This window comes from Leucopleurus acutus (genome assembly GCF_964270905.1).
Source record: "Leucopleurus acutus genome assembly, chromosome: 16".
Taxonomy (NCBI): Eukaryota; Metazoa; Chordata; class Mammalia; order Artiodactyla; family Delphinidae; genus Leucopleurus; species Leucopleurus acutus.
The window spans coordinates 61,553,442-61,578,934 of record NC_139158.1 but is presented as its reverse complement, the minus strand read 5'-3'; the positions used below and the strand labels follow the sequence as shown (position 1 = coordinate 61,578,934).

General features: G+C 48.0%; 1 protein-coding gene across 1 annotated transcript; it reads right to left on the bottom strand.

Moving 5' to 3' along the window:
* Nucleotides 1–213: 213 nt before the first annotated feature.
* POFUT1 (protein O-fucosyltransferase 1) lies at nt 214–25,308 on the bottom strand (the record flags this gene model as incomplete). Its single annotated transcript, XM_082857729.1, has 8 exons — nt 214–2,112; nt 2,171–4,524; nt 7,323–7,565; nt 9,021–9,213; nt 18,508–18,620; nt 19,779–19,961; nt 23,400–23,521; nt 25,176–25,308. The coding sequence occupies 7 exons, from the start codon at nt 25,306–25,308 to the stop codon at nt 4,336–4,338; spliced, it is 1,176 nt and encodes a 391-aa protein (XP_082713855.1). The 3' UTR covers nt 214–2,112; nt 2,171–4,335.
* Between the last annotated feature and the right edge of the window lie 185 nt (nt 25,309–25,493).

Genomic DNA, 25,493 nt, shown 5'->3' with positions numbered 1-25,493 from the left:
GCTTCGGCCCTAAACCTCAGAGCAGTCTGGACTTCCCTCTTCTCTCCTAACCCCACTTCAGTGTGTCAGCAAACCCTATAGGCTCTTCCTTTGAAACATTCAGATTTTCTTGAAAAGTCTCCAGCACATGGACTTGGGAATGAGACAGTAAATGAAACAAGGCTGGTGAAACATTGAGGATTGTTGAAACTGAGAGTTCATTTTATTACCCACAATTTTTATGTATATTTGAATTTTTTCCAAAAAAAAGTTTTTATTTTTAAGTCTTGATCTAACAAATCCACTTCTGGGAATTTATCTTAATGAAAATTTTAGATATAGAAAAAGACTTACAAATAAAAATATTTTCCAAATAATAGCAGTGAAAAATTGGGAACATACTAAGTTCTCATAATAGGACAACAATAAGCTATGGGACACACCTCAATGGAATTTTATATCATTAAAAACATTTATTCAGGCCATGTACCAACATGGAAAACATGATATACTATTAAGTGAAAACCAGGACATTAAATTGTAAATACTGCATGATTAAAACTATGCAAAGACTTGTATCTTTAAAAAAGACTGAAATTTTTAAATGATTTTATACATGCAGAATCTGACCACTTCCCACCACCTCCAAGACAATAACCTTTGCCTAAGCCCCATTGTCTCTCTCGCCTGCATCCTTGTGACAGCCCCACATTGGTCTCCCTGCTGCTACCCTTCCTCCTTCCCATCTCTTCTCCACGTGGCAGCCAGAGAGGCCCTTCAAAAATGTAAATCAGGGTTTCCCTGGTGGCGAGGTGGTTAACAATCCGCCTGACAATGCAGGGAACACAGGTTCGAGCCCTGCTTGGGGAAGATCCCACATGCCGCGTAGCAACTAAGCCCATGTGCCACGACTACTGAGCCTGCGCTCTAGAGCCTGCGCGCCACAACTACTGAGCCCTGGCGCCACAACTACTGAAGCCCGCGTGCCTAGAGCCTGTGCTCCGCAACGAGAAGCCCGCGCACCGCAATGAAGAGCAGCTCCCGCTCGCCGCAACTAGAGAAAGCCCGTGTGCAGCAACGAAGACCCAATGCAGCCAAAAGAAAAAAAAATAACCAAAACTTCAAAAAAAAAAAAAGTAAATCAGACCATGACCCTCCTCTGTTCAGACCCAACAAGGCTTCCCATCTCTCTCCAAATAAAAGCCAAGTCTTGACCTTACACTGCCCTCCAGGCTGTAGGATGGGTCACGTCACCTGCTCTCATCTACTCTGTTCCCTGCCTCGCTTCTGCCACTCCAGCCACACTGACCTCCTTGCTAGTTTTCAAACGCTCATTCCAGCTTCAGGACCTTTGCACATGCCGTTTCCTCTGCCGGGAAAGCGCTGCCTCCAGATCTCTGGATGAGTGCGCCCCTCCGCCCTCCACAGTAGCTCTTCAGAAAGGCCTTCCTGAGCTCATCTAAACCAGGACTACTCCCCATCTGCACCCACCACGCCCTTTATTTTTCTTTAAAGCACTTAATTAACACCTCCCACAGTACATTTGCTTATTATGTCTTCTACTTTATTAGAATGCAAATTCCTTGAGTACAAAGACTTTATGTCTGATCCTCTGCTGAATCCCTAGGACCTAGCACAGAGCGTGGCACACAGTGGGTCAATAAACACCTGCTGAATGAAAGCATGTTGAATTAAGCAACCACCCAAGAGAACTGTAAGCTTCATGTGGGCTTTCTGTTTCTTGGGTGATCCCCCCTCCCTGAAAGCTCCTGGCAGTGGCAGACCCACGGCTGCAGCCCAGTGGGGATAAAGGTGGCTGACCATTTCTCCATCCGAAGCCTCCACAGCATACAGCATAAAGTGTATCCTGTGAACTGGAGGAGCAGAGCATGCTGGCTAACAGCACTGACTTTTGGAGGTCAAATCCGGGCTGACCACTACTGGCTGTGTGGTCATGGGGAAACTGAGAATTTTCTGAGCATTAATTCTGCCCTGTGGGACTTCCCTGGGGGCTCAGTGGTTAAGAATCCGCCTGCCAATGCAGGGGACACGGGTTCTATCCCTGGTCCGGGAAGATCCCACATGCCGCAAAGCAACTAAGCCCATGCGCCACAACTATTGAAGCCCGTGCACCTAGAGCCCACTCGCTGCAACTACTGAGCCCGTGCTGCAACTACTGAAGCCCGCGCACCTAGAGCCTGTGCTCTTCAACAAGAGAAGCCACCGAAATTAGTAGCCTGCACACCGCAACGAAAAGTAGCCCCCGCTCGCCGCAACTAGAGAAAACCCACACGCAGCAATGAAGACCCAACGCAGCCAAAAATAATTAAAAAAAAAAATTCTGCCCTGCCCAGAAGTTCCTACTTCCCAGGGCTGAGGTGGGGGCTAAACCAGAGAATGTCCACAAAGCACTTAGCAAGCACAGTGCCTGGTGCCAAGGAGGCATGCAACGAGAGGCAGTCAAATTATCAACAGCCATGTATTTGCCTTTGTCTGTTTCATCTTTACAACAGGCTCTTATCTACTCTTATACATGCTTTATGTGATTGGGGCTGTTCAACAACCCCGTCAGTTTTATCACCACTTTATAGGTGAGGAAACTGGGTCAAAGGAATAAAGTACTCGCCTACAAGACACACTGAATCTGACTGCAACTCCAGCACCCTCACCTCCAGAGACACGAGGATTTGGCCGGCCCATTAGAGCCCCAGACTCTAAGGCGTGTGCCTAGCGTGGGGCAGCAAATGACATCAGGCAGAAAGCCACAAGCCCCCAACCGCCGGACGGAGGCAGGGGTTCCCATGTCCCACAGTGAGGCTCGTGAACAAGTCTGAACAGATAAACCATCTCTCAGAGGCCACCCAGGATTTAAAACATTGCCCCCAGAGGGAAAATTCAAATGTCCTTTCTGTACAGTTTCTCCTGCTAAGAGTTGGGCGGCAGCTCTAAGCAGCAAATGCCACCTTTGGTGTTTGAGATCCTTGTTGCCCTGCAGCCTCTGATTCAGTCTGCCATGGAAACAAAGCATCTCTTCCCAAAGGTTACCCAAGGGGCACCGCTGCATGGAGCTCTGGGCCTGGCTCTCCTCAATCTCCTCTACCTTACCAGGACTGACTGTGGCCTTCTGAGGGAGGCCAGATGGCGGGGAAGTGATCGGCAGGTGTTAGACGTGAATTTTAGAACCACAAGGCCAAAAAATCAGACTCTCAGGAGTCATGGATTTTTACAGCTACAGCATCTGAGAGACAGAGAAACTTATGACTGTTAACACCTTAAGCCTCATGGGCTTGGCTGAGATTATACTGGATGAGATGGGCAAAAAAAACCTGGGAATCCAATGGCTCCTGGGAACTGAGCATCTTTGATCTGGTCAGAGGCTTAGTGAACACTCCCTTGTGAGAATATAGTCTGAGGGCTCCAGCTGCAGGAGGAAGGCTGGGAGGACAGGCCTTGGATAGCAGCTTAATGGCAAAATTCTACAACCAGGCCCCTTGGGACATGAGATCAGAAGAGGAGACTTCAGAAGGATCCTGCCAGGCCAACAAGTCCTGGCCCTGGTGAGGTGTTATGAAACCCTGACGGTGCCAGGTTTGTGGCAGGCCACCAACTACCAAGAGACTTTGAGAGCAATACCATGATGGTCTGGCTTGACGGCAGGTGCTCCTTGCCGGGAATGCGCTGTGGGAGCAGCACTTAGCCGTCTTCGGGGTACTGACAGCACTGTGATTGATAACTTCTATTTGCATAGTGTGTACAATGGAGAAGAGTGTTTGTGCCCCAAACCCTGGCAACGGCCTAGGAAAGGGGGGCTGACAAATGGCTCTGGCCAGGCAGTGGGGATGAGTCTGAGGGCCACTTTGGGGGTCATCTGGAAAAGCGGTCAATACACCCACCCACCCCTGGCCTTATCCACATTCTGTTAAGGTCACTTCAGGTACCTACGTTAATGAACTTCACTGATTTTTTAAAATGAGGGAGAGTTCTAAGGGAGTCATGACGTTGTATCAAAACTATAAAAATCTCTCTCTCTATATATAAAAAAATCTCTCCTAATACAGTTCAGCATCCCAGGCTGCTCAGAGCAGGGCAGACCAAAAGACAGATGTTGGACTGCTTTGCTGGTGTGAGAAATTCCCAGGAGAAGCAGCAGGGAGCACATGAGAAAGGGAGATGGTCTGGCTACTAGAAGCTTGGAAGTCCCATGCCCTGGGAGATGGACTGTTTTCCTACTCCTCCAGGAAGTCCCTGGTACTTTTTTCTGTTCTCTGATCCTTGGGGGTCAATCCTGGGAGCACCTCTGGCTGCCAGGCCTGGCTGGAGGGAACAACTCAGACAGGCGGTATGCTCCAGGTAGGATCAGAACTCATCCCGCAGCTGAGGGGGACTGTCCATGCCGAAGAAGGAGGACTGCCTCCCCTGGAGGTCCCGCTCCCGCTTCACGAAGGCAGTGAAGGAGGAGACACAGTTGCCAATAAAGTGGTCAGCTTGGCCGAGGATGTACAGGTCGATCTGGGCCACCTCAGGCTTCAGACTCACCACGTTCACCTGCAGGAGGAAGGGCAGGGTGTTTTAGCCAGGGTGCAGGCCTAAGTGGCCAGCTCAGCCAAGGCCTGCAGCCACCTGCCACCTTCTTTCCCTGTGCTGAAGTCACAGACAGACAAGGAAGCGTACAGAGGATTAAAATGCAGGGTCGGGGCACCTGAGGGAAGTGCTGCCCAGCAGCTGCCTTAGCCCCTCAGCTGCAGACACGCCACTCATTCACACTCTGCCTTTGCTTGTTGGTTCCCTCTGTCGGGAACGCCTTTTCCCACCCATCACAATCCTGACCATACTCTCAAGGTTCAGCTCAAGGTCACCTGAAGGGCTTGGCTTCTCCCACCAAACCATGATCTGACCAAAGCGCACCCCACCCACTTGGTTCTGCTGCCTGGATGCCTCCAAGACTTAAGTCCTGTCCAATCTATCCCCGAGATATTCCCCAAAGGTGAACCCTTCTCTTGATGGATTACTACTCCCTGGCCAGTCACCATAATCTTTTTTCCTCCAGGTCTATTCACCAAATGAAAGTAGCCAAAGGAAACTTTTTCAGATTCCCCTACCCACCTACTCCTCCCTCTACCCCAAGCTGAGTACCCTTAACTGGTGTCCTACTGCTCTTCAGATAAAGATGACAAATCTTGAATGTGGCCTATAAGTCCTGTTCAGCTGCCTCTCCACCTTGAGCTCCAGCCACTACACCAGTCTCCCTTCCACCTCAGGACCTTTGCACATGCTCTTCTGTCTGGAGTGCTTGTCTCTTTGCTCGGTTAACTCCTACTTAACTCTCACCCTGCAGCTCAAGTCACACCTCCTTGGGGAAGCCCTCCCTGGCTCCCCCATCTAGTCCAGGCTCCTCTGCTCTACGCGCTCACAGAACCACGTTCTTTTACTTTGTAGTACACATCTCAGTTTGTAGCTTTCACTCCTTAGTGATTCTCTGGTTAACGTCTGTTTCCTGCACCTGACTGGGGCTGGGGCTGCGTCAGTTTGCTTGTCGCTGCTGGCTGGGGTCTGCCTCGGTATGCATCTGTTGACTGGACAAGTGAGTGAATGAGCCTCCACACCCAAGCCTGGCCCTCTCTTGTGGCGTATCTTATAATTCTTTGCAAATCTCTTTTCCTGAGTTTAGACTGTGAGCCCTGGAAGACAGCACCACATCTTATTTATCAGTATCACCGGCTCAGCACTGGCCCAGCTTAACAGATGAGCAAGGCTTAGTTCAAGAGGAAGGGTGGGCTGAGCCCATGGAGAAGGGGGCTGAGTGGTGGAAAAGGGCAAAAACAGTGGCACAGGAACAGGAAATAGAAAATGGCAAGAAGCTCAAGGTATAACAAACATACCAACTCTAGAAACTCACAAAAAAACTCCCTGGGACTCTCCAAATGGGGGTGTGGGCAGAGTTGGGGCTGAAAGTGCTTTGCTGTCACACAGAGATTTCTGATGTAACAAAAATCATCATCTTGCTATTTGGATGGCAGCATAAAAATAATAGCAGCTTAACCATGGCCAAAATCCCCTGAACAATTCCACCCACGCCCTGAAACTTACCCGCTCTGTGTCATGCCCACTAAAATGAGCCCCGAGACCTCCTGGGTAAATTCTATTCCTTTATGGGACTTTGGTTTTCTCAGTTATAAAACGCAGGGCTTGGGTTAGAGGCACTCCAAGGTCTCCCGGCTCTGATATTCTTCTATAAAGCGGGTGGGTGGGGACCAGAATGCTCTGACTCGGCACTTCCTCTACAAGCCGGTAAAAGAGAGAAAGGGAGCCCCTCGACATAGCCAAGGGCAGCCACTGCTAGAAAGCGGATGTCTGTCTTTTAAGGTCTGCACAAGCATTTAGGGCCTTCATTCACTCAAAAGTCTTACTGAATGTTCACTGTTAACTCCGTCATTTTATCGATACCTACTTAACTTATTATCTATTCTTCACTCATACAGTAACAAGCCTGTTCTATTATTTACTCATATACTGAACACCTACTATTCACCACGTCTTTAATCATTTACTAAGCACAAAAGAGCCTTCCTTGTATTCATCAACCACCTACTTCTACTATCAATGACAGCTAACTTTATTCAGCACTTATTTTTTACTGGACCTGTTTTAATTTCTTTTTATTTGATCTTCACAATGACACTATGAGATGTAGGCACGACTCTCAGTCCCATTTTATTGACGAGGAAACAGAAGCACAGAGAGGTAAAGTAACTTGTGTAAGGCTGCACAGTGAGTAGAGCCCAAGTCCTCTGGCTCCAGAGTCCATGCTCTTAATCCCTCTGCTGCACTGGACCCCTTCCAAGGGCCCACTCTTTATGGCCTTATTCACCAAACATTTACCAAGTGTCTACCACGTGTCAGGCACTGTCCTAGACACTAAAATGGCAAGGCGGGGTCTCAGCCCTGGAGGAGGTCAAAGCAACAGGCTACACCCTGAGGAGTAGAACAGTGAGTCCACCTTGGATCCTGCCTTCAAGGAGTCACAACTGGGAAGAAATAAGACCTGTTTCTACACTAGTCTCACAGTCTAGAAGGTGTCTCAGGAGGAGATGTGATAAAGTGCTGTGACAGCTCCCAGTAGGGATCCATTAGCGACAGGAGTGGAGGGAAATCTGCGGAGCACCTGCGGAGGTGTCTGAGCTGGGGTTTAAAGAAGGGTAGGAACTGGAAGGGAACCTGATGTTCAAGTAAAAGCCTGGTGGTGGGAGGACGTGAAGCATGAGGTGGGAGCGGGCAGACCACCCTGGTGCTTCCTCTGATTCCCTTCCTGCTGCCCTCCCACCAGGCCCACGCCCCATGTGTACCTTCCCTTTGAAGAGCTGCTGGATCTCGGGTACATAACTCTCAGAGTCAGTGGCAATGTAGACCGACTGAGCGTTCAGCGCCGTCACCCAGAGCTTCAGGGTGCGCCTGATTTCCTTCAGGTCGGGGAGGCACATGGTCATGGTGAGCGGGGCGGCGGTGTGGCGGCTGTAGCCCACGCACTGCGGGGAGGCCATGAAGTGGGCGCCGGCGGTCCCGTCCTTCAGCATGGCGCACGCATTCTTCTGTGGGGCGGGTGGGGACAGAGCTAAAGACGGCCACCGCCCGCAACCCCAGAAGCAAGAGCCGGGAAGGGGAAAAAGGCAGGCAATACAGGAGGAGCACAACTATTTTTTTCTTTTAAAGCATTGAGGGAAGAGGGAAATGCTTCAAAACAGTTAACGGTGGTTTATTTCTGGGTAGTGGGATATTGGCTTTTCACAATTTTTTTTTCTTCGTATAACTGCACTATCTGGGACTTCCAGCAGAATTCTGAACTGTGGTGGTGACGATGGGCAGCCTTGTCTGATTTCTGACTTCAGTGGGAACACTTCTGATAGCTCCCAAGAAGTACGTGTTTGCTGTGGGTTTCGGAGAGATAGCCTTTATCAAGGTAAGGTGGGTCCCTTGTATTCCTGGTTGGTTAAGAGCTGTTTTTCTTCTTTTTTAAATCATAAATGACTGTTGACTTTTTATCAAGTGCTTTCTTGGCCTCCATTGAGATGATTATATGATTTTTCTTCTTTGGGTGTTAATATAGTGAATTTCCCTGCATTCCTGGGATGAATTTTACTTGTTTGTGTTGTATGTTCTTCAATGTGCTACTGGATTTTACTTGGTAATATATCTATGTTCTTTATGAGAATGGGCTGTACTTTCCAGAGTTGACCTTATCTGAGTTTGGTATTAGCATTATGCTAGCTTTATAAAAAAAGAAAGCATCTTATATCTTCTTATGTTCTAGGGAAGCATAAATGGGAACTATCTGAAACCACTCACAAAATACTCTGGGCCTGGCTCCTTTACTTTGTGGAAGGGGGCAGGAAGGGGGGCAGGAAGGGAATCTAGTGGGTAAATGTGTGATTGCTTCCTCAAGTGACACTGAATGAATTGTGATCTACTTTCTATACTTTTCAGTATTTTTCAAGTTTTCAACGATGAGTATTTCTCACACACATACATATATATCTTCTTCTGTAAACTAAGGAGATTGTCTACATTACTCCAGTTATTTTCACAGGGAGGATAACCTGATGAGCTTTCTGCACATTTCAGCAGCTGCCAGACTTGGAGGATGACATCTTCATTTCTTGGGAGCCCCACCCAACCTCCAGAGCTTGTTTTTCAACAAGGAGTCTACTGGCTAAACACTGAACTGGGACAGAGGACTGTGGGCTATGGGGCTCTTTCTGGCTTGCTGTCTGACCCAGAGCCTAGCTTGATACCTCAGTTTATCCATCTGTGAAATGAGGATAAAAATGGCAACTGTTAAAATGAAAACTGTCAAGCAAGTGCTCTGGAGCTACATTTCTGACGTGTCTGCAGTGGGATCGTGGGGCACAGTTCCGTGAACTTGGCCAAGTGAGACCTCTCTACCCTGGCTAGGACGTGGTGCAGTGGGTTCAGTGTCCAACCCCCATAGGCATGGGCCCTGCTCAGAGATGTGTCCATCCCAGCCATGAGAGGAAGGGGGAAGTTACCCAGTCGGAGCCAATGCGCAGGTGGATGCCCACATAGGGTCGGATGAGGTGGGCACGGATCTGGGCCTCCCCTGTCCTCACCATCTCATCTGACCACACCATGTACTTTTGGAGCGGCCTATGCTCCTCCAAGACAGGGAACTGGGCCGGGGCCCCTGGCAGGGCAAGCACTGGATGTTCCTCTGGAGAAAATCTAGGCATGAGACAGAAGGAGAAGAAGTCAGACAGAGAGTGCACAGCGAGTCCAGCCGCCACCCCCATGGGAGAAAAGACGGCGTTGCACCATGCCCCAGAGACCCTGCGGAGGGGCCCCTGCAACATGCAAGAAGCACAAGAGGTTGTGAAACCCCAACGGGCTGATAAGAGACCTTGGCAGCGGCAAGAGGCACAGTATGCAATACTGTCCCGCCACATGGAATTTACAACTCTCTTTGATTGTTTAACAATTAAAAATTTACAGCAGAGCACTCCAACCTTTTGTATGTCATGCTGGCTTCCAATCTGTGGTGCGGTAATTCACTCCAGGTTGGGGTGTCTAGACTGAGCCTTTGCCATTTTACCCACACAGTGGGATCGGGAAATGCAGCTGCTGACAGGTCACACTCCCAGGGAATGTGTACGCTGGATGAGACCATTCACTCAACATTTAACACATTATCTATGGATTGCCTACTATGTGCTGGGGGCCAGGGGAGAATGAGACAGGCATGGTCCCTGCTCTCATGGAAAACACTAGAGGTCTGTAGATGCCCCCCACATACCCTGCCGAAGGCTCTCCCTCCCCCTTGTTCACAATGCACCTTGTAATTATTTTACCCCTGAGTCCAGAAAAGTCTGCTGGACTCAGGTTTCTGAAGTCAGTATCTCCGCGTGCCTAGAACAGTACATGGAAGAGCTCAGTAAAGATCTGTTGACTGAATAGAGTGAGGAGCAAACCTGTGTTCCCTCATTAGCTAAGCCCAGACTATATTCCAGCAACATGAAATGCCCCGCTCTTCCATAAGCTTGCAATGCACTTTCAAAGTACAGATCTCTGCAGACTTCTCCCCTCTACCTGGTATGCCTTCCCTCTGCCAGCCAAAATCCTTTTCCTAAAATTATGAAATAGGTACAGGCACTCGGGAAAAGTTTGGCAGCGTCTTATAAAACTAGACGTGCAATGACGACATGACCCAGCAACTGTACTCTTGGGCATTTAACCCAGAGAGATGGAAACCTATATTCACACATGAACCGGTATGCGAATGTTCACAGCAGCTTTTTTCATAATAGTCAAAAACTGGAAACAACTCAGACGTCATTCAACAAGTGACTGGTTAAACAAACTGCAGTACATCTACACCACAGAGCACTATTGCAGTAAGAAGGAACCAGCTACTGATACAGGGAACAACTGGGATGGATCTCAAGGGAATTATGCTGAGTGAAAAAAGTCTGCCTCAAAAGGTCACATACTGTATGATTTCGTTTATATAACATTTGTGAAATGACAAAGTTGAGAAAAAAGAAATGGAGATGGGATTAGTGGTTGCCAGGGGCTAGGGTGTGTGTGTGTGTGTGTGAGAGTGAGTGTTTAGGGAGGTGGGTGTGGTTATAAACTGGCCACACAAGGACCTTTGTGATGTTAGAACTGTTTGATATCTTAACTGTGGTGATGGATACACGAACATACACACGTGATAAAATTGAATAGAACTAAGTATACACACACACAGAAGTGAGTACAAGTAACACTGGGGAAATTTGAATAAGATGGATGGACTGTACCAATGTCAATATCCTGGTTGTGATACTGTGCTATAGCTTCGCAAAATGTTAACATTGGGGGAAACTGGGTAAAGGGTACATGGGATCTCTCTGTATTAATTCTTACAAGTGCTTGTGAACCTACAGTTATCTCAATAAAAATTTCAATCAAAATTTATTAAAAATTTCAGAGCATACAGGATAATACTGAAAGTAATTTAACAGTCCACAGAGCTGTGACCCAAATTAGCAAATATTAACACTTTACTTTGTTTCAGATTTTAAAAAATATACACCTGAATAAAAGCTCTATCCTATGATCTCTTTTCCACTTCCTTCTCTTTCCAGAAGATACTGTGGTTTTATGCATGATTACACCTTACTATTTATATTAAAGGGTATTATTCCGTGTGCTCTTTACACAGTGCAATGGTAAAAGCATGGATGGTCGAGCCAGATGACCGTGCTCTAATGTTGACTATGCCACTTACTAACTAGGGCAGGTGACTTAACCATTCTGTGCCTCAGTTTCCTTATCTGTATAATAGAGCTGATAAAAGTTCCCACTTCATAGGGCTGTTCAGATCAAATGGTTTAATATAAGCACAGCATTTAGAACAGCGCTTGGCACGTAGAAAGCTCTCAGAAAATTCTCTCACCATCACTACCATCATCATCATCATATTGCATGTAACCTATTTCAACTTTAAAAAAATTCAACTCAGGGACTTCCCTGGTAGCGCAGTGGTTAAGAATCCGCCGACAGAGGTTCGATCCCTGGTCTGGGAAGATTCCACATGCCGCAGAGCAACTAAGCCCGTGCACCACAACTACTGAGCCTGCACTCTAGAGCCCGCGAGCCACAACTACTGAGCCTGTGTGCCACAACTACTGAAGATCGCATGCCTACACCCCGTGCTCCGCAACAAAGAGAAGCCACTGCAGTAAGAAGCCTGCGCACCACGACGAAGAGCAGCCCCCACCTGCCACAACTAGAGAAAGCCTGCGCGCAGCAACGAAGATCCAATGCAGCCAAAAATAAAAAATAAAATAAATTTATTTTTAAAAAGTCAACTCTGTTTTAGAGATTTGGCCATGTTGATGGTGTGGGTCACGTGATCGTGTTAGTGTCTCTTGAAGGTTTCCATTTGCACGAATAAACTGCAGTTTACCTATCTAGTCCCCCCCCTGCTGGTCAGTGAGGCTGTTTCCGATCTTTCCCCATACAACAGTGCTGCAATGGACATGCCACTCTTTCTTCACACCCAACCAAACACCTCGCTCCACAAACACCTTCCAAAGTTCCAAGACCAGTTGCCGCTCCCAAGCCTCAGCTCCTAGGAGAGGGCTCTGTACCACTTCTCCTTTGCTGCCTTCTGCACACTGTGTGCTCAATAACCACCTTCCCTGTCCACTGCCATGAGGGTAGGCCCCAAGCACTCTTGTTCACCATGATTCCCACACACACTGGTGCAAGGCCTGTGCCAGCTAAGCCACAGCAAGTGTTCATGGACAGCTTGGCTCTATCCAATCCTCATCTTGTCAGACTTTACATGTACATACATGTGACAGCAATGTTCCAATTGCTTTGTGTACATTAACTCACTCGATCCTCTTAAGAGCCCCGTGAGGTAAGTACTACCGTTAGTCTCACTTCACAGATGAGGAAATTGAGACACAGAAAGGTTAAGTAGCATGCTCCTGGTCACACAGCTAGGAACTGGTGGAGCAGGGATTTGAATCCAGGCAACCTCCTCCAGAACCTTTGCTCTTAACTACTATACCTCACTCCCAGCTCCCCCACCCAGTCAATAAGCACCTCAAAAGCCGAGTCTGTGGCTTATTCTTCTGATTCCCAGCCTAGACACAGGCCTCAACACATAGTAGGTACAATAAATATGTCAGTGAATGAATGAGAATTCAGGGATCTCACCAGAAAGACCAGGTCAGGATGTCAGGGGTTAGAGGAAGAAGTGAATAGTAACTGAGTACCTACTATGGGCTAGGACCTCAGCTAAGCGACTTTCATAGGCCACCTTAAAGGGTTTCAAATGGAAAGCAAAGCTGTCATCTCCCAGGGGGCTGGAACATTAGGATAAAATCAGGATCTGTTCCCTCCCTGACCTCTTAGAAAGTACCTGCTGTTGACCGTTGGTGAATTCCAAATCTGGAATATGCAGCCCCTCCACATGGATCTGGATCAGCGCATATAGCTGTCCCAATGCAACGTCAGCTCTGACGTGACAAGCAGGAAGAGGCCAAGACTGACGTGCTCATTTGCTCCCAATGAGGGAGGAGAGTGTTGTTTGGAAAGAAAGTGGAGAATAAGGGTCTTGTTTGGGAAGAAAGCTTGACCAGGTCCATCTGTTCACATCCCTGATGGTTGACCCTAAGTCAGGCCCTTAGCCTGGTCACTGTTCAGCTGAAGAAGGCACACTTTCCTGTTGCTGGGTGCAGTGAACCTCTGGGGTTCTTCACCACCACACTGACACTACTGAGATCCCCCTACCAAGCTGGGGTTTCTCCATGCACAGCACCCACATGTGAGCCCAGGATACACCAGTGGATGGATACTATGCTGAGTGCAGAGGGTGCAGGGACATGAAAGAGGCAGAGTCTAGTTCTCAATGTCCCTGACATGAAGAACTACCTTTCCCTGCAGCTCTTTGCATGCCTGGCTTCTTCTCATCCTGCAGGTCTCCGCCCTGCCAATTACATGTCACCTGTTTATGTCCTCCCAAGGAGGCTGCAGCCTGGGAGAACGATAAGCCACGTGCTCAAACACCTGTTGCCTTCATACCAAGAGAATGGTTCATAGCCTTCCAACAGTAAATGTGCAATAAATAATAAATGTCTGTTCAATTAAATCTCCATCAGGGTATTCACAGACTCAGAACCAGCAGAGCTGGAAAGATCCTCAGAGGGAAATCACTTAGTGGGGAGAAATAACTCTTATCCTCTTTTCCTAGAAGCCAGTTTTCAGCTGGACACACAGAAGCCCCAAAAAAGACATTTCTCAGTACTTCCTGTAGCTACGTATGGCCACATGTCTAAGTACTGGCCAATGAGCTGGTGTAAGCAAGCTATAAGGAAGGCTCCTTAAAAAGGTGAGGATGTGCCCTTCTTCTGCCCCTTTTGTCCTTCCAGCTACCTGGGGCTTCATGAGTCATCTTGGCCCATGAGGTGACACTAAGGATAAAAGCCAGTACTGGGGGAATTCCTTGGTGGTCCAGTGGTTAGGATTCCACGCTTCCACTGCAGGGGGCAGGGGTTCGATCCCTGGTTGGGGAACTAAGATCCCGCATGCCGTGCAGTGTAGCCAAAAAAAAAAAAAAAAAAAAAAAAAAAAAAGCCAGTACTGGGATGGCTGAGCAGAGATGGGAGCCTAATTCCTAGACACAAGGGAGCTGCCATGCAGCCCTGGGTTGCACAGCCCAGTCCTTTTACTTAAGAAAACAATGAACTTTTATCTTGCTAGTCTGCTGTTATTTGGGGTTTTCTGTTACATGTAGCTAAGTTAAACCTGGTACACCCGGACCTGTGGCCACCAGCACTTCTAGCTGATATACAAGAGGGTTACTGGTTGAAGGCAGTGGGGGAGGGGAACCAAGCAGTTCCCACTTGGCCCCCGTTGCTGCCCCCACAGCACACAGCGCTTCTCCAGAACTCTAAAACTCAAAGAACAGTTTGAAAGTGACCGATCTTGCTCAATCCCTTCATTTTGTAGATAGAGCACTATGGCCAGAGAAGGGAGGCAATCTGCAGTTACACAGTGAGCCAGGGAAGCGGCTGACCCTTTCTAATGCCATTCTCCCTACACCCACGCCCCTGCCCCCAAAGGACAATTTTCTACAGCAAGAAAGTGTCCATTATTTAAGAAAATGTTTAAAATACTTAAACTCTCAAAACTCACCCCTGCAAACACTCACAGGGTTCTTATCAGACTGCTTCACCAGGGCCTACAAAGCCCTGCACAGTCTGACCCCTGCCCACTTCTCCAATCTCCTGTTCTATATGGCAGGTTAATTCAAGTCTCCTCCCATTGGGTGGGCTCTATGTCCCCTCCCAATAGCACTTGGCAGAGGTAACAGTGTCCTGGATGCCAGGCCCAGGCTTTAGGGGGCCAGCAGCTTCCACCTTCTGTCTCTTGGAGCACGCACTCCCTGGATGCCCCCTCTCAGAATCCAGCTGCCACGTTGTCCGAAATCCAAGCCACACGGAGAGGTCAAGAGTATACATGCCAGCCGACTGCCTCAGGTGAGCTCCCAGACGACAGCCAGCACCACCTGCCAGCCATGAGTGAGCCCTCTTGGACATGCAGCCCAGTTGAGCCTTCAGATGACTCCAGTCCCAGCCGACAGCTGACTGTAGCCATGTGAGACCACAAGCAAGAAGTGCCCAGCTAACCCAAGTGTCCATCAACAGATGAATGGACATCCCACACACATACCCTACCCAATACACTCCATTGGCATGGAGTGGAATACACATATACACACCAGTTAACCATTTTTTGAAATCTCATGATTTTACATGTTTAAAACTGATCTTGCCAATGATATTTATTTACTAACCTGATAAATATCAATTACTCCTCAGAAAAGATAGTTCCTCAATTACAAACTATATGTAATAATTTCATTTTAAGTTAATATGTATAGGTATACATTGTATATGTACATAAAAATACACCCATTTTGGAGGGTGGAAGTATACATATCAAAATTCTAATACTTTTTTGGAGGGGTGATGGGAGTATGAGTAAGTTTAATTTTCTTATTAAAAAAAAAAACAAAAAACACCAAATGTGGTGGGTATTCCAAAGAGTATTCATCTTAAGAAATTAGACGTTTAACATGGATTGGAACTTTGCACAGTTGGGATTCCATAAAGAAAATGGAAAAACAAAAACCAAACCAAAGACCTGCCCTGCTAAGCCCAGTCGACCCACAGAACTCTGAGCAATCATTCTCAATCGTTGTTGAGCTACTGAGTGTTAGAGTGGTTCATTACACTGTGATGGACGACGGGAACACCCTACCCTTCTCCTCCTGAAATGCTCCACACCAGCCACTCTGGCCTTTCTGCCCCTTGACCACACCAAGCTTGTCCTGCCTCAGAGCTTGCAGTGTTCCCACCATGAAGAACTACCTTTCCCTCCAGCTCTTGGCATGGCTGGCTCCTCATCCTTCACATCTGTTATGGACTAAATGTTTGTGCCCCCGCCCCTGCCCCACCACCAATTCATATGTTGAAGCCCCAACACCCAATGTGATAGTATTAGGAAGTGGGCCTTTTGGGGGCAGTTACATTTAGACGGTCATGAGGGTAGAGCCCTCGTGATGAGACTAGTGCCCTTATAAAAGGGACCAGAGAGCTTGCTCTCTCTCCAACATGTGAGGATACAGTAAGAGGCAGCAACTGCAAGTCAAGGAGTCCTTACTACAACCTGACCACGCTGGTACCGTGATCTCGGACATCCCAGCCTCCAAAAGCATGAGAAATAAATGTCTGTTGTTTAAGCCCCCTAGTCTGTGGTATTTTGTTATAGCAGTCCAAGCTGACAAAGACAAGGTCTTTGCCTGCCCATCACACATCACCTGCTTATGTCCCTCACAGCACTATGTCTTCTGGGACTATCTTACGTAAAAATGTATTCACTGTCTCCCCTGTTAGAATCAGCTCCATCAGGGCAGGGGCCTTATCTGCTTTATTCTTGCCTGTCTCCCCAGCATCCACACCAGTGCTTGACACTCAGCCGGTGCTTCTTACATGTGTGTGGAAGGCAGGCATCTGCCCAGGTGGTCCTAGCTCTCTCCAACTGCCTCCAGGGACCTCATCTTCCCCACTAGTCTTCCTTTCCCAAAAATTTGGTTGTGAGGCACAAGCTTCCCCAAGCCCTTACACAATTCCTACAACTCAATGATCTGAAGCAAGACCACGCGGCCATGAACAAGTGTTTCAGCAACATTGTCCGACTGACGCATCCATGCAACCCTGTCCCTTCTCTTCCAACCAGGACTGTGTGCTTTTTGGAATTTGCTCTTAGAGCTGCTTTTAGAGCTGGTGTCATGGTTTTTTTTTTCCCCCTGGCATTTTAGAGGCAAATGTCCATCCTTTGAGGACAGGTCTGCCGTCTGGCAATAGCTCTGGGTCATTCAGAGTTGAATGGGGAGAACCAAGCAGGTGATCAAATGGGAATCAACAATTCCCTATCTGGGATCAACAATGAGGGGGATTAGACTCTGCCAGGACTGAGTGTCCTCAGTAGCTCATGAACTAGCTCTGAAGGCAAGTCCCAAATAGGAACTGGCAGCTATTAAAGGCACAGCTCTTTTCTCCACAGTGATGAAGAATGGGTGCTCTGGAGTCAGGCTGCCTGGATTCAAACCCCAGCTCGGCCACTTCAAGCTGCACGACCTTAGGGAAGTGACTTCACTTCTCTCTGTCTCAATTTCCTTACCTGTAAAGCAGAGACGACAGTAACACTTGTCCCCCAGACTCATGGAAGCATTAAATGAGCTATTACCTTAGAAGACTTAGGTAGTGAAGATTTAGAACAGCAACTGGCACAAGTAAGCACTAAATAAATATTAGTTCTTATTACCTATGAAAGCCTTACACACAGACCCCTGCTGCCCAGTCAATAGCTGCATTACCTTGGGCAAGTTATTTAGCCTTACTGAGCTCAGTTTCTTCACCTGTCAAATGGAAATTGATCATAATACCCATTTCATGGAATTTCTCAAAGACTTAAATAAAATAAAGCATGTGAATAAAGTAACAGGTAACAGTGGCTGGCCCTCTCCTACGTGCCATGTGATTTACACACTTGGAGGCAGATACCATAGTGCTCCTTCCATTAAACCAAGGAGGAACCTCAGGCCAGACAGCTGGGGTGGCTCACTCAGGGGCATCTGAGAAAGAGGCAGGGCTGGGTCAGAGCTCAGGGCTGTCTTATCCTGAGCCTGTGCTCGTTCCTCTGCATCAGTCTATCTTTGGCTAACTAAATGCCAAGTGCTGGGACCTCCCAAGAATTCATAAGCCCCTCACGGTTTCTAACCCAGGTCTGACATCTAAGCCCACGCTCTTTCTTGCCACACTACAGCATCAGGGGCAAATGTACTGTGTTAGTGTCATCATTATATCTAGACTGTAGCCCGCCGAAGGCTGAGACTGGGTCTTCCTCATTTTTATGCATCGCCTCTGGCCTTTGAGCACTACGTCTCATACGTGACGGCTGCTCTATAAATATTTCACAGCCTGCGCCTATGCCCTGCTAACCTAGTTTTTGTTCTTTAACAGGGCTTACTGGAGCACAATTAATAAAGCACATCCAATTACTATCAGGATGCCATCATTTCTCCGTCTGCACCTGAAGCTGTTTTTCTCTAGAAGCAGCTTCCAATTTTCACCTTGTGAAGAGGAAGGTAACAGGGGAGTGATTCTCACGCCTAGAGGAGGAAATCGAGACTCATGTGGCCGCACAATACTCTTTCTATGGCATCCTTTACTGGCTGATAAACTCTTGCTCAACCTTGTGGCGGGTCAACGTCCCACCGTGTCAGGCGTTGAGATGGGAACAGATCACATAGGATCCCAAGTTCAACAGACAGAACAGCCGCACCTTTGGTCTCATACATCAGGGTGTGGTAGAGGGGAAGAGGGCCAGGAAGGTGCTGAATGCCCGTGGGCCCCCCACCTCTCCCCTAATCCCAGCAATGCCGCCCCCTCCACATACCTCTGGATCCACTGGTCTTTGTAGGAAGCGCTGAAGGAAATGCCTGCAAAAAGCTCAGACCTGTTGAAACTCACATGAAACTGATCCCAAAATGGGCCAAAGGGGTTTCCTTCCTAGAGAAAGAGAGTGGGAAAAGGCTTACTGAGCAGGAGGGAAGGCCAGTTGGGGATGGGGCCAAGGGACTGTGGATGGGGGAACCCTGGGTGATTTGACTCAGGCTGCAATACTCTCACAGGATGGGCCAGTAGGAATATCACGTCGTAATTTCTGGGCTGGGTGCTGAGGAGGGCAGCTCGGCCTCCAGTCTGGTTTTCAGCAGGCAACGTTCACCACAATATCTGAAGGAGTCTTTCCTGCTCGTGTGCCATATGCCGCCGACCCTGCAGCACTGGTGGGGGTCTGGGGAGCAAGTCAACCTTGGATTTAGGACCATGGACTACGAGCTCCAAGAGACCTTCAAGACCCGCCTAATCCAATGCCCTTATTTTCAAGATGGAAACCAGGACCCAGACAAGACACTTGCTCAAGCTCACAGAGCAAGTAAGGGCAATGTTGGGGCTGTAAGCAAGGTCTCCCTTCTCAAATTTCACAGCTCCTCCAACCACCCTCCTCAGACTGTAGCATAAGCACTGAAACACATGTTGGGGACTGTCTTATTCCAAAAGTGCCAGAAATTTACAAACTTCTACTGATAAATATAACAGCTTTTCATTTATGTGCTGAGAGGCAAGAAAGTATACAAGTTAGGAGGGTGGACAATGGAGCCATATTACCACAACTTATTTGCTATTATGATTTTGGGCAAAATATTAAACCTCTCTTTGTTGCATTCGGTGTCCTCTCTATAAAATGGGGTATTAATAGTACTTTGCTCATGGAACAGTTTAAGGATTAAGTGGGATAATATGTGGAAAGCTCGTAACATGGTGCTGGTGTGTAGTAAGTGCTATGTGAGTATTAGTGATTATTACTGATGTGGCACTTTACCGTTTACAAGCACTCTTACACCTGGCCCTCACTGATACTTTATGAGCAAGACACAGCAGGAACTGGTGTCTTTACTTTGTAGGCAGAAGTAAAGGCTCAGAGGAAGCAAAGTCCTCTGCCCAAAGTGACACTGCTGACAAATGCCAGAAATGGGACTTAAATCTCCATCTTTCTATTCTAGGCCCTTCTGGTGCCTTCTCCCACACACTGCTATCGCACAGTGTCTCAGGGGCCTAGAGGACCTGGAACAGGCAGAAAGGGTCCCCCAGACCCACAGGACCCACCTTCATGGGGCATGTCTTCTTATCAGGGCTTCGCTGGGCTGCCACCTCAAAGCAGTACGCCACCCGCTTCTCAGGGGGCCAGTGAGTAGGTGCCAGCTTCTCCATGAAGTCCTCCAGGCTGATGACCCGATGGTAGGCCTGGAGGGGCTCCAGCTTGAAGTACTTCTGGTAGGACACATGGAGCTACAGGAAAAGTGGGGAAAAGGAGGGGGCGAGGGCCCCTCCTCAGTATCCTAGTGGCTGTTTCAAAGACATTCATTAAAACCATATACTCTAAGACCCAGACAGCTTGGACTACATGTCAATGAACAACTTTTGATAAAAGATACCACAGTTAGAACGGAGGCTGGGAGAAGACATCTGCAAACTAAAGAACAAACAGTAATACACCTCATATTCAAAAATGCCTGCTGATTTATAAGAAAAAAGACAAATGATGCAAGAGAAAACATGGGCAAAGGATAGGAGTGAGCAACTCACAGCAAAGGGAACCCAAATAGCCAACACACTCAAAAGATGTGCAAGCTCACGAGAATTAGGAAAAAGAAAATTACAATGACAACAAGACACCACTTCTTACCTGTGAGACCAGCAAAAATTTAAAAGCTTGCCTCTAATTACTGGAAAAGATACGGCTGATAGTAGAAGTATACATTTTGGAACAACTACTTTGGAGCGTAACCCCTTACAAGCATCTAATAGAATTTTAAAGGTGCCCTCTACCTCTAGGTATTTGCCTTAGAGAATTCTGCCCTTCGTACCAAGAGATGGATAAAAGGATGCTCAGTGCCACAATGGAAGTAGTACAGGAAAAAACTTGGAAGGAGTCATACCAAGACACTAAATCCATGATAGTGGTTGCCTCTGGGGGTGGGGGAGGGACTAGAAGTAACCTCGAGCCAAGACACACAATCTTTTAATGACTTTATCTATAAACTTTTATTTCTTTTATTAACAAAAAGAAAACATGAAGCAAAGATGAGAAAATATTAATGATTATCATTTCTAGTGGTAGACACATGGACGGTGATTATAGTAATCTCTGTATTTTTCTAGACTTAAGAAAATTTCTTAGAACACCATGAAATAAAATTTAGACTTTATCCTATAGGTCAGAGTTCCCAAGCATGTTCCACTAGTTCAGGTGGGTAAAGGGTTCTGCAATAAAAAGGCTCCAGAAATAAACAGGCCTGGGAAATGCTATGTTAAGCAGGTTTCTTTATGACAACTTCTCAGGGCCTTTAATATGCTAACATGCATTTTGAATCTCCAAATTTGGGGGGAATGAGGAATTGAGAACACAATTTCCCAAACTGACTTAACCACTGCACCATTCCTGCATGAGCCATTGATGTTCCAATGAACAGACTTCGAGAACCTTAATTATTAGCAACAAGGTCTTGCTGAAGGATTTTAAGCAGAAATAATGTGAGATCTGCTTCGTTGAAAGATCACTCTGGCGGCAGAAGAAAGAATGTACTGATGGTAAGATAAGAGGAAGGAGAGGAATTAGGAGGCTACTGCAATGGTCCTTTTACTTGTTCAAGTATTTATTCAACATGTATTTTTGTTTTGTTTTGTATGCTTTGTTTTGTTTCAACATGTATTTTTGAGCATCTCCAAAAGTCCGAGAGATGGGGAAGCATGGACAGGTTAAAAAATGTAAAGGGAGATGAAGTACAGAGTAAAGGGAAGCATTCAGGATGACTTCTAGGTTCCTGGCCCAGGTGAATGGAGGTGACATAAACTAAGGCTGGAAATATAGGTGGTTACACAGGTTTGAGGGGAAAGTTCTGGCTTTGTGAACTTCAGATTATCTGTGGGTCATCCAAATAGACCCAAAGGCGGAGGAGTTAGAAACACAAGGCCTGTGGTCAGAGGAGAGTCTGGGCCATAGGTAAATTTGGGAGGTACGTGGAGAAAAGTGAAAGCCCAAGAGTCAACAGAAACTTATAGCAAAGCAAATAATGGTAATAAAAGCAACTAATATTTACTGAGTGCTGGGTTAGCGCCAGGTGCTATACTCATGATGTTTCATGGACTTATTCATCTAACTGTAAGAGGTAGGAATACAACCATCTCCAGTTTATTTATGAAGAAACCCAGGTGGACAGAATCTAGGTAACTCATCTGAAGTCACACAGCTAATAAGCAAACAGAAAGAGGAGACCCACCAACATTTAAACAGTGGGTGGGGAGAGAGGAGCCCCTGATGCAGCACAAAGAGGAAAATGTGGATAGGTTGGGCTGAAGCAGGAACAGGCTGTGTCTTGGAAGCCAGGGGAGTAGGAAGTTCAAGAAGGAGAGAGGCACATGGGGCCAGGTGCCACCGGGAGGTCAGTTAAGATAAAGACTGAGAAATGACTCCTGGATTTGGCAATTCTGAGGTCCTTAGCGGCCTCTGTGAGAACAGTCTCAGTGGGGAAGGGGAGCCCAACTGGGGTAGGTTGAGTAACCCGTAGAAAGCAAGAAGTGGAAACTCTGAAAGACTCCTAGCTGAGAAGGCAAGGTGAGAGAAGGCAAGCAAACCAGAGGGAGACCAACGGGCCAGGTCTAAACTATAACAGTGAGTACAAAAAGTCAGAGCATCAACAGCTCCCGGTTACTAAGGACTCCCTGCATCCTAAGCACTTTCAATTGATGGCTTCAGCTGATTCTAAGAGGGAGGCATTCCACAATCACTAACTCACTGAGGGAGGTAGCAACAACTATTACCAGCCTGTTTTAAAGATGAGGAAACTGAGGCACAAAGAGGTCAGGTACCCTGCCCAGGCTATACGGCTAGTAAGCGGCCAAGCCAGGCTATGATCTCAGGTACTCTGGCTTTTAAACTTTATGAATACAGGCATGTGCAGGAAAAAATAAAACCTACGTTTTAGGCTGTAAGAATAAAGTACAGTGTTTTGTACATACTAAACATAATTTTTTGAAGTTTATTAAAAACTTTCAAAGTCAATTCACTAAATATTAATTCAGTTCCTACTGCCAGGCCCCTGGAGTTACATTGTGAACAATGACAGACACAGGACTGGTAGAAACATAAAGAACATGCAAGAAATTACATGATGCTGGGCTTCCCATGCTAAGGGACCCCTTGATGAGGTGAGAGGCAGTGCCGGAGCCAGACTGCTCCGGTTTGCGGCCCTGGACATGTTATTAACCAACTTGTGCCCTTGTTTCTCCTTCAGAACTGATAATAGCAACCATCACCTCTGACCAATGGGTGGGACCAAACAAGGCTGGAAATGGAGTCTGGAGGTTCAGGTCACAGGCTCAGGAGTCAGAGAGACATGGGCTTGAATTCCAGTCTACTACTCACAAGCTGTGTGAGCGTGGGTAAGTTACCTAACCTCTCTAAACCCATTTCCTCATAGGGATGTGATGAGAAGGAAAAGAGCTAATCCTGATGCAGTGCTCAGAAACAGTGCCTGGCAGACAACAGGTGCTGGATAAATGTTAGCCAGTTAGCCAGGGAAGACAGTTCTGGCGGGGGGCGGGGTGGGGGGAGGTAGGGCAAACTCAGAGGGGTGGGAGGTAAAGCCTACAGAAAGACTTGGGGTCAAGCAGAGGTGAGCAGGATTAGGGAAAGGTGGACAAGGGTCAACAGCAGGAGGTACTCACATTGGTGAAAGGAGGCTTGTGATGCTGGTACTCAATCCAAGGAGGTACAGCCAGGGTGCGGTTCAACAGCTTTGCAAATGCCAGGGAGCCCAAGAAATGATCAGCCTGGTTCCCAAAGCGCCCTGGATGGTATATTGCAGGTGAAGTGAGGACTACGGCTTCGAGGGCCTGGGGCATGCAAGGCTCAGAAAGGTTGCAGAGCCAGGAGTGTGGAGGGCCAGGACACCAAGGAGAGCCAGGGGAGCTGGCAGCATGGGATCAAGTCTGGACTCCTGGGTCTGACAGTCAAGGCCCTTCAGGCCCTGCCTCTTCTGCCTCAGCCACTCCAGGTTCTTTGCTGTTTCCCAAACATGCTCTACAGTTCCCATCCCCACCCCATGCCTTTGCTCTTGCTGTTCCATCAGCCAGGAGTGACCTTCTACTTCTATTTCCTCCTATCTGCATGTGAAGGGGTAACTCCAATGCCTCACTCACTGGGATCCTTTCACTACCCCTCTGCCATATTCAGTTCCCCTCCTCTGCCTCCCACCTTGGATATGAGTTACTTGCGGTTCTTCACTCTTCCTAGAATGTCCTTTCCCATTTCCCGGCCTTTGGCTGTTTCCTCAGCCTGTGAATGCCTCAGGTGCAAGGTCCCTGTCTGACTCTTTCTGTTATCCCCAGCATGGCATCCATTCATTCATTCCACAAAGACTGTTGAGAGGCCACAACGTGTCAGGCTCTCTGCTAGGTGCTGGGACACAGGAGTGAGCAAGAAGGACAAGGTCTCTGCCTTCAAGGCATTCACAGTCCAGGTAGGGGGACAGTAAACATATAAACAAATATACAGTGATGAATTTTGTTAAGTTCAAAAATGAAGTGAAAGAAGTTTGGTGATGGAGAAGAATGAGGAGGAGATTATTTGGGTTGAGGTCAGTGAAGTCTTTTCTGGTGACATTTAAGCTGTGGCCTGAGGATGGGAAGGAGTTGGTCTGGCACAAGGCAAGGGGAGGGTGTTCCCCGGCAGAGGGACTAGCACAGGCTGCAGGACCTGAGTATGTGTAAGGAACAGAAAAGGGTAACTGTGCCTGCAGCTGGAGGGTCTGGGGAGAAGGGTGTGGTGGAGATGATGCGCAGAGGGCAACATCATCATGGTTAGGAGTGTGAAGGATTTGAAGAAGAAATAACTTTAACAGTGACGATCCACCACTCCCATTTAAATTGCACTCCTAAGCCAGCTTTTAGATTCTCCCTCACCCTGCTCTATTTTATTTTCCCATAGCACTCATCCATAAATACTATGCAGTTACTTATTTTTTATATTTATCTTTTATGGTCTGTCTTTCCCAACTAAATTGAAGGCTCTACAAGGGCCTGGAGCTTCCTGTCTTATCACCACCGTATCCCTGGAGCAGAGAACAGGGCTGGGCACACAGTAGGTGCCCTATAAATACGTGTTGAATGAATGAAACAATCGCCCAGAGCCAGCGTTGGGTCAGTGACATCAAGTCCTGCCCCACTAACTCCATTTACTGGACTCGGGGCTGGCTTAGGCCTTGCGCAAGACACATCGTAACCTCTCCCGGCCTCAGTTTTCTCATCTGCCAAACGGAAGGTTGGACACAGAGGTCCCCTCGGTGCCCTTGCAACTGGGGCAGAAAGGCGAGGAGCAGGCCCTGCCCCGCGCTGGGGTCCTTTCCTGGACCTGTCAAGGCGTCTCTGGGCGCCTCAGAGAAATTGCTTCTCCTCTCTGGGCCTCAGTTTCCCCATTTGGACAGAAGGCTCGGGAGGCCTTACCCATGCATGGGCAGTAGAGCAGGTAACCCGCCGGGTCCCAGGAGCCCACGGGCAGCCCCGGGAACGGCAGAAGCAGCAGCAGGAGAGACACACGCGGCGGCAGGGGCGACGATGCCCACGCGGTGGCTCCCATATCGGCCCCAGAGCCAGGGCGCTCCGCGGCTCGGAGGCGGGGAGGGAAGGAAGGGCGCGAGCGTCCGCCCCGCTCCCGTCAGCCCCCGCGCGCCGCCCGCGCGCCGCTCCGGCCGCTCTAGCCGGCGGGCAGGCGGGACCATAGAGAGCCCGCGGCACCGCCCCCTCCACGGGCAGAACGCCCGC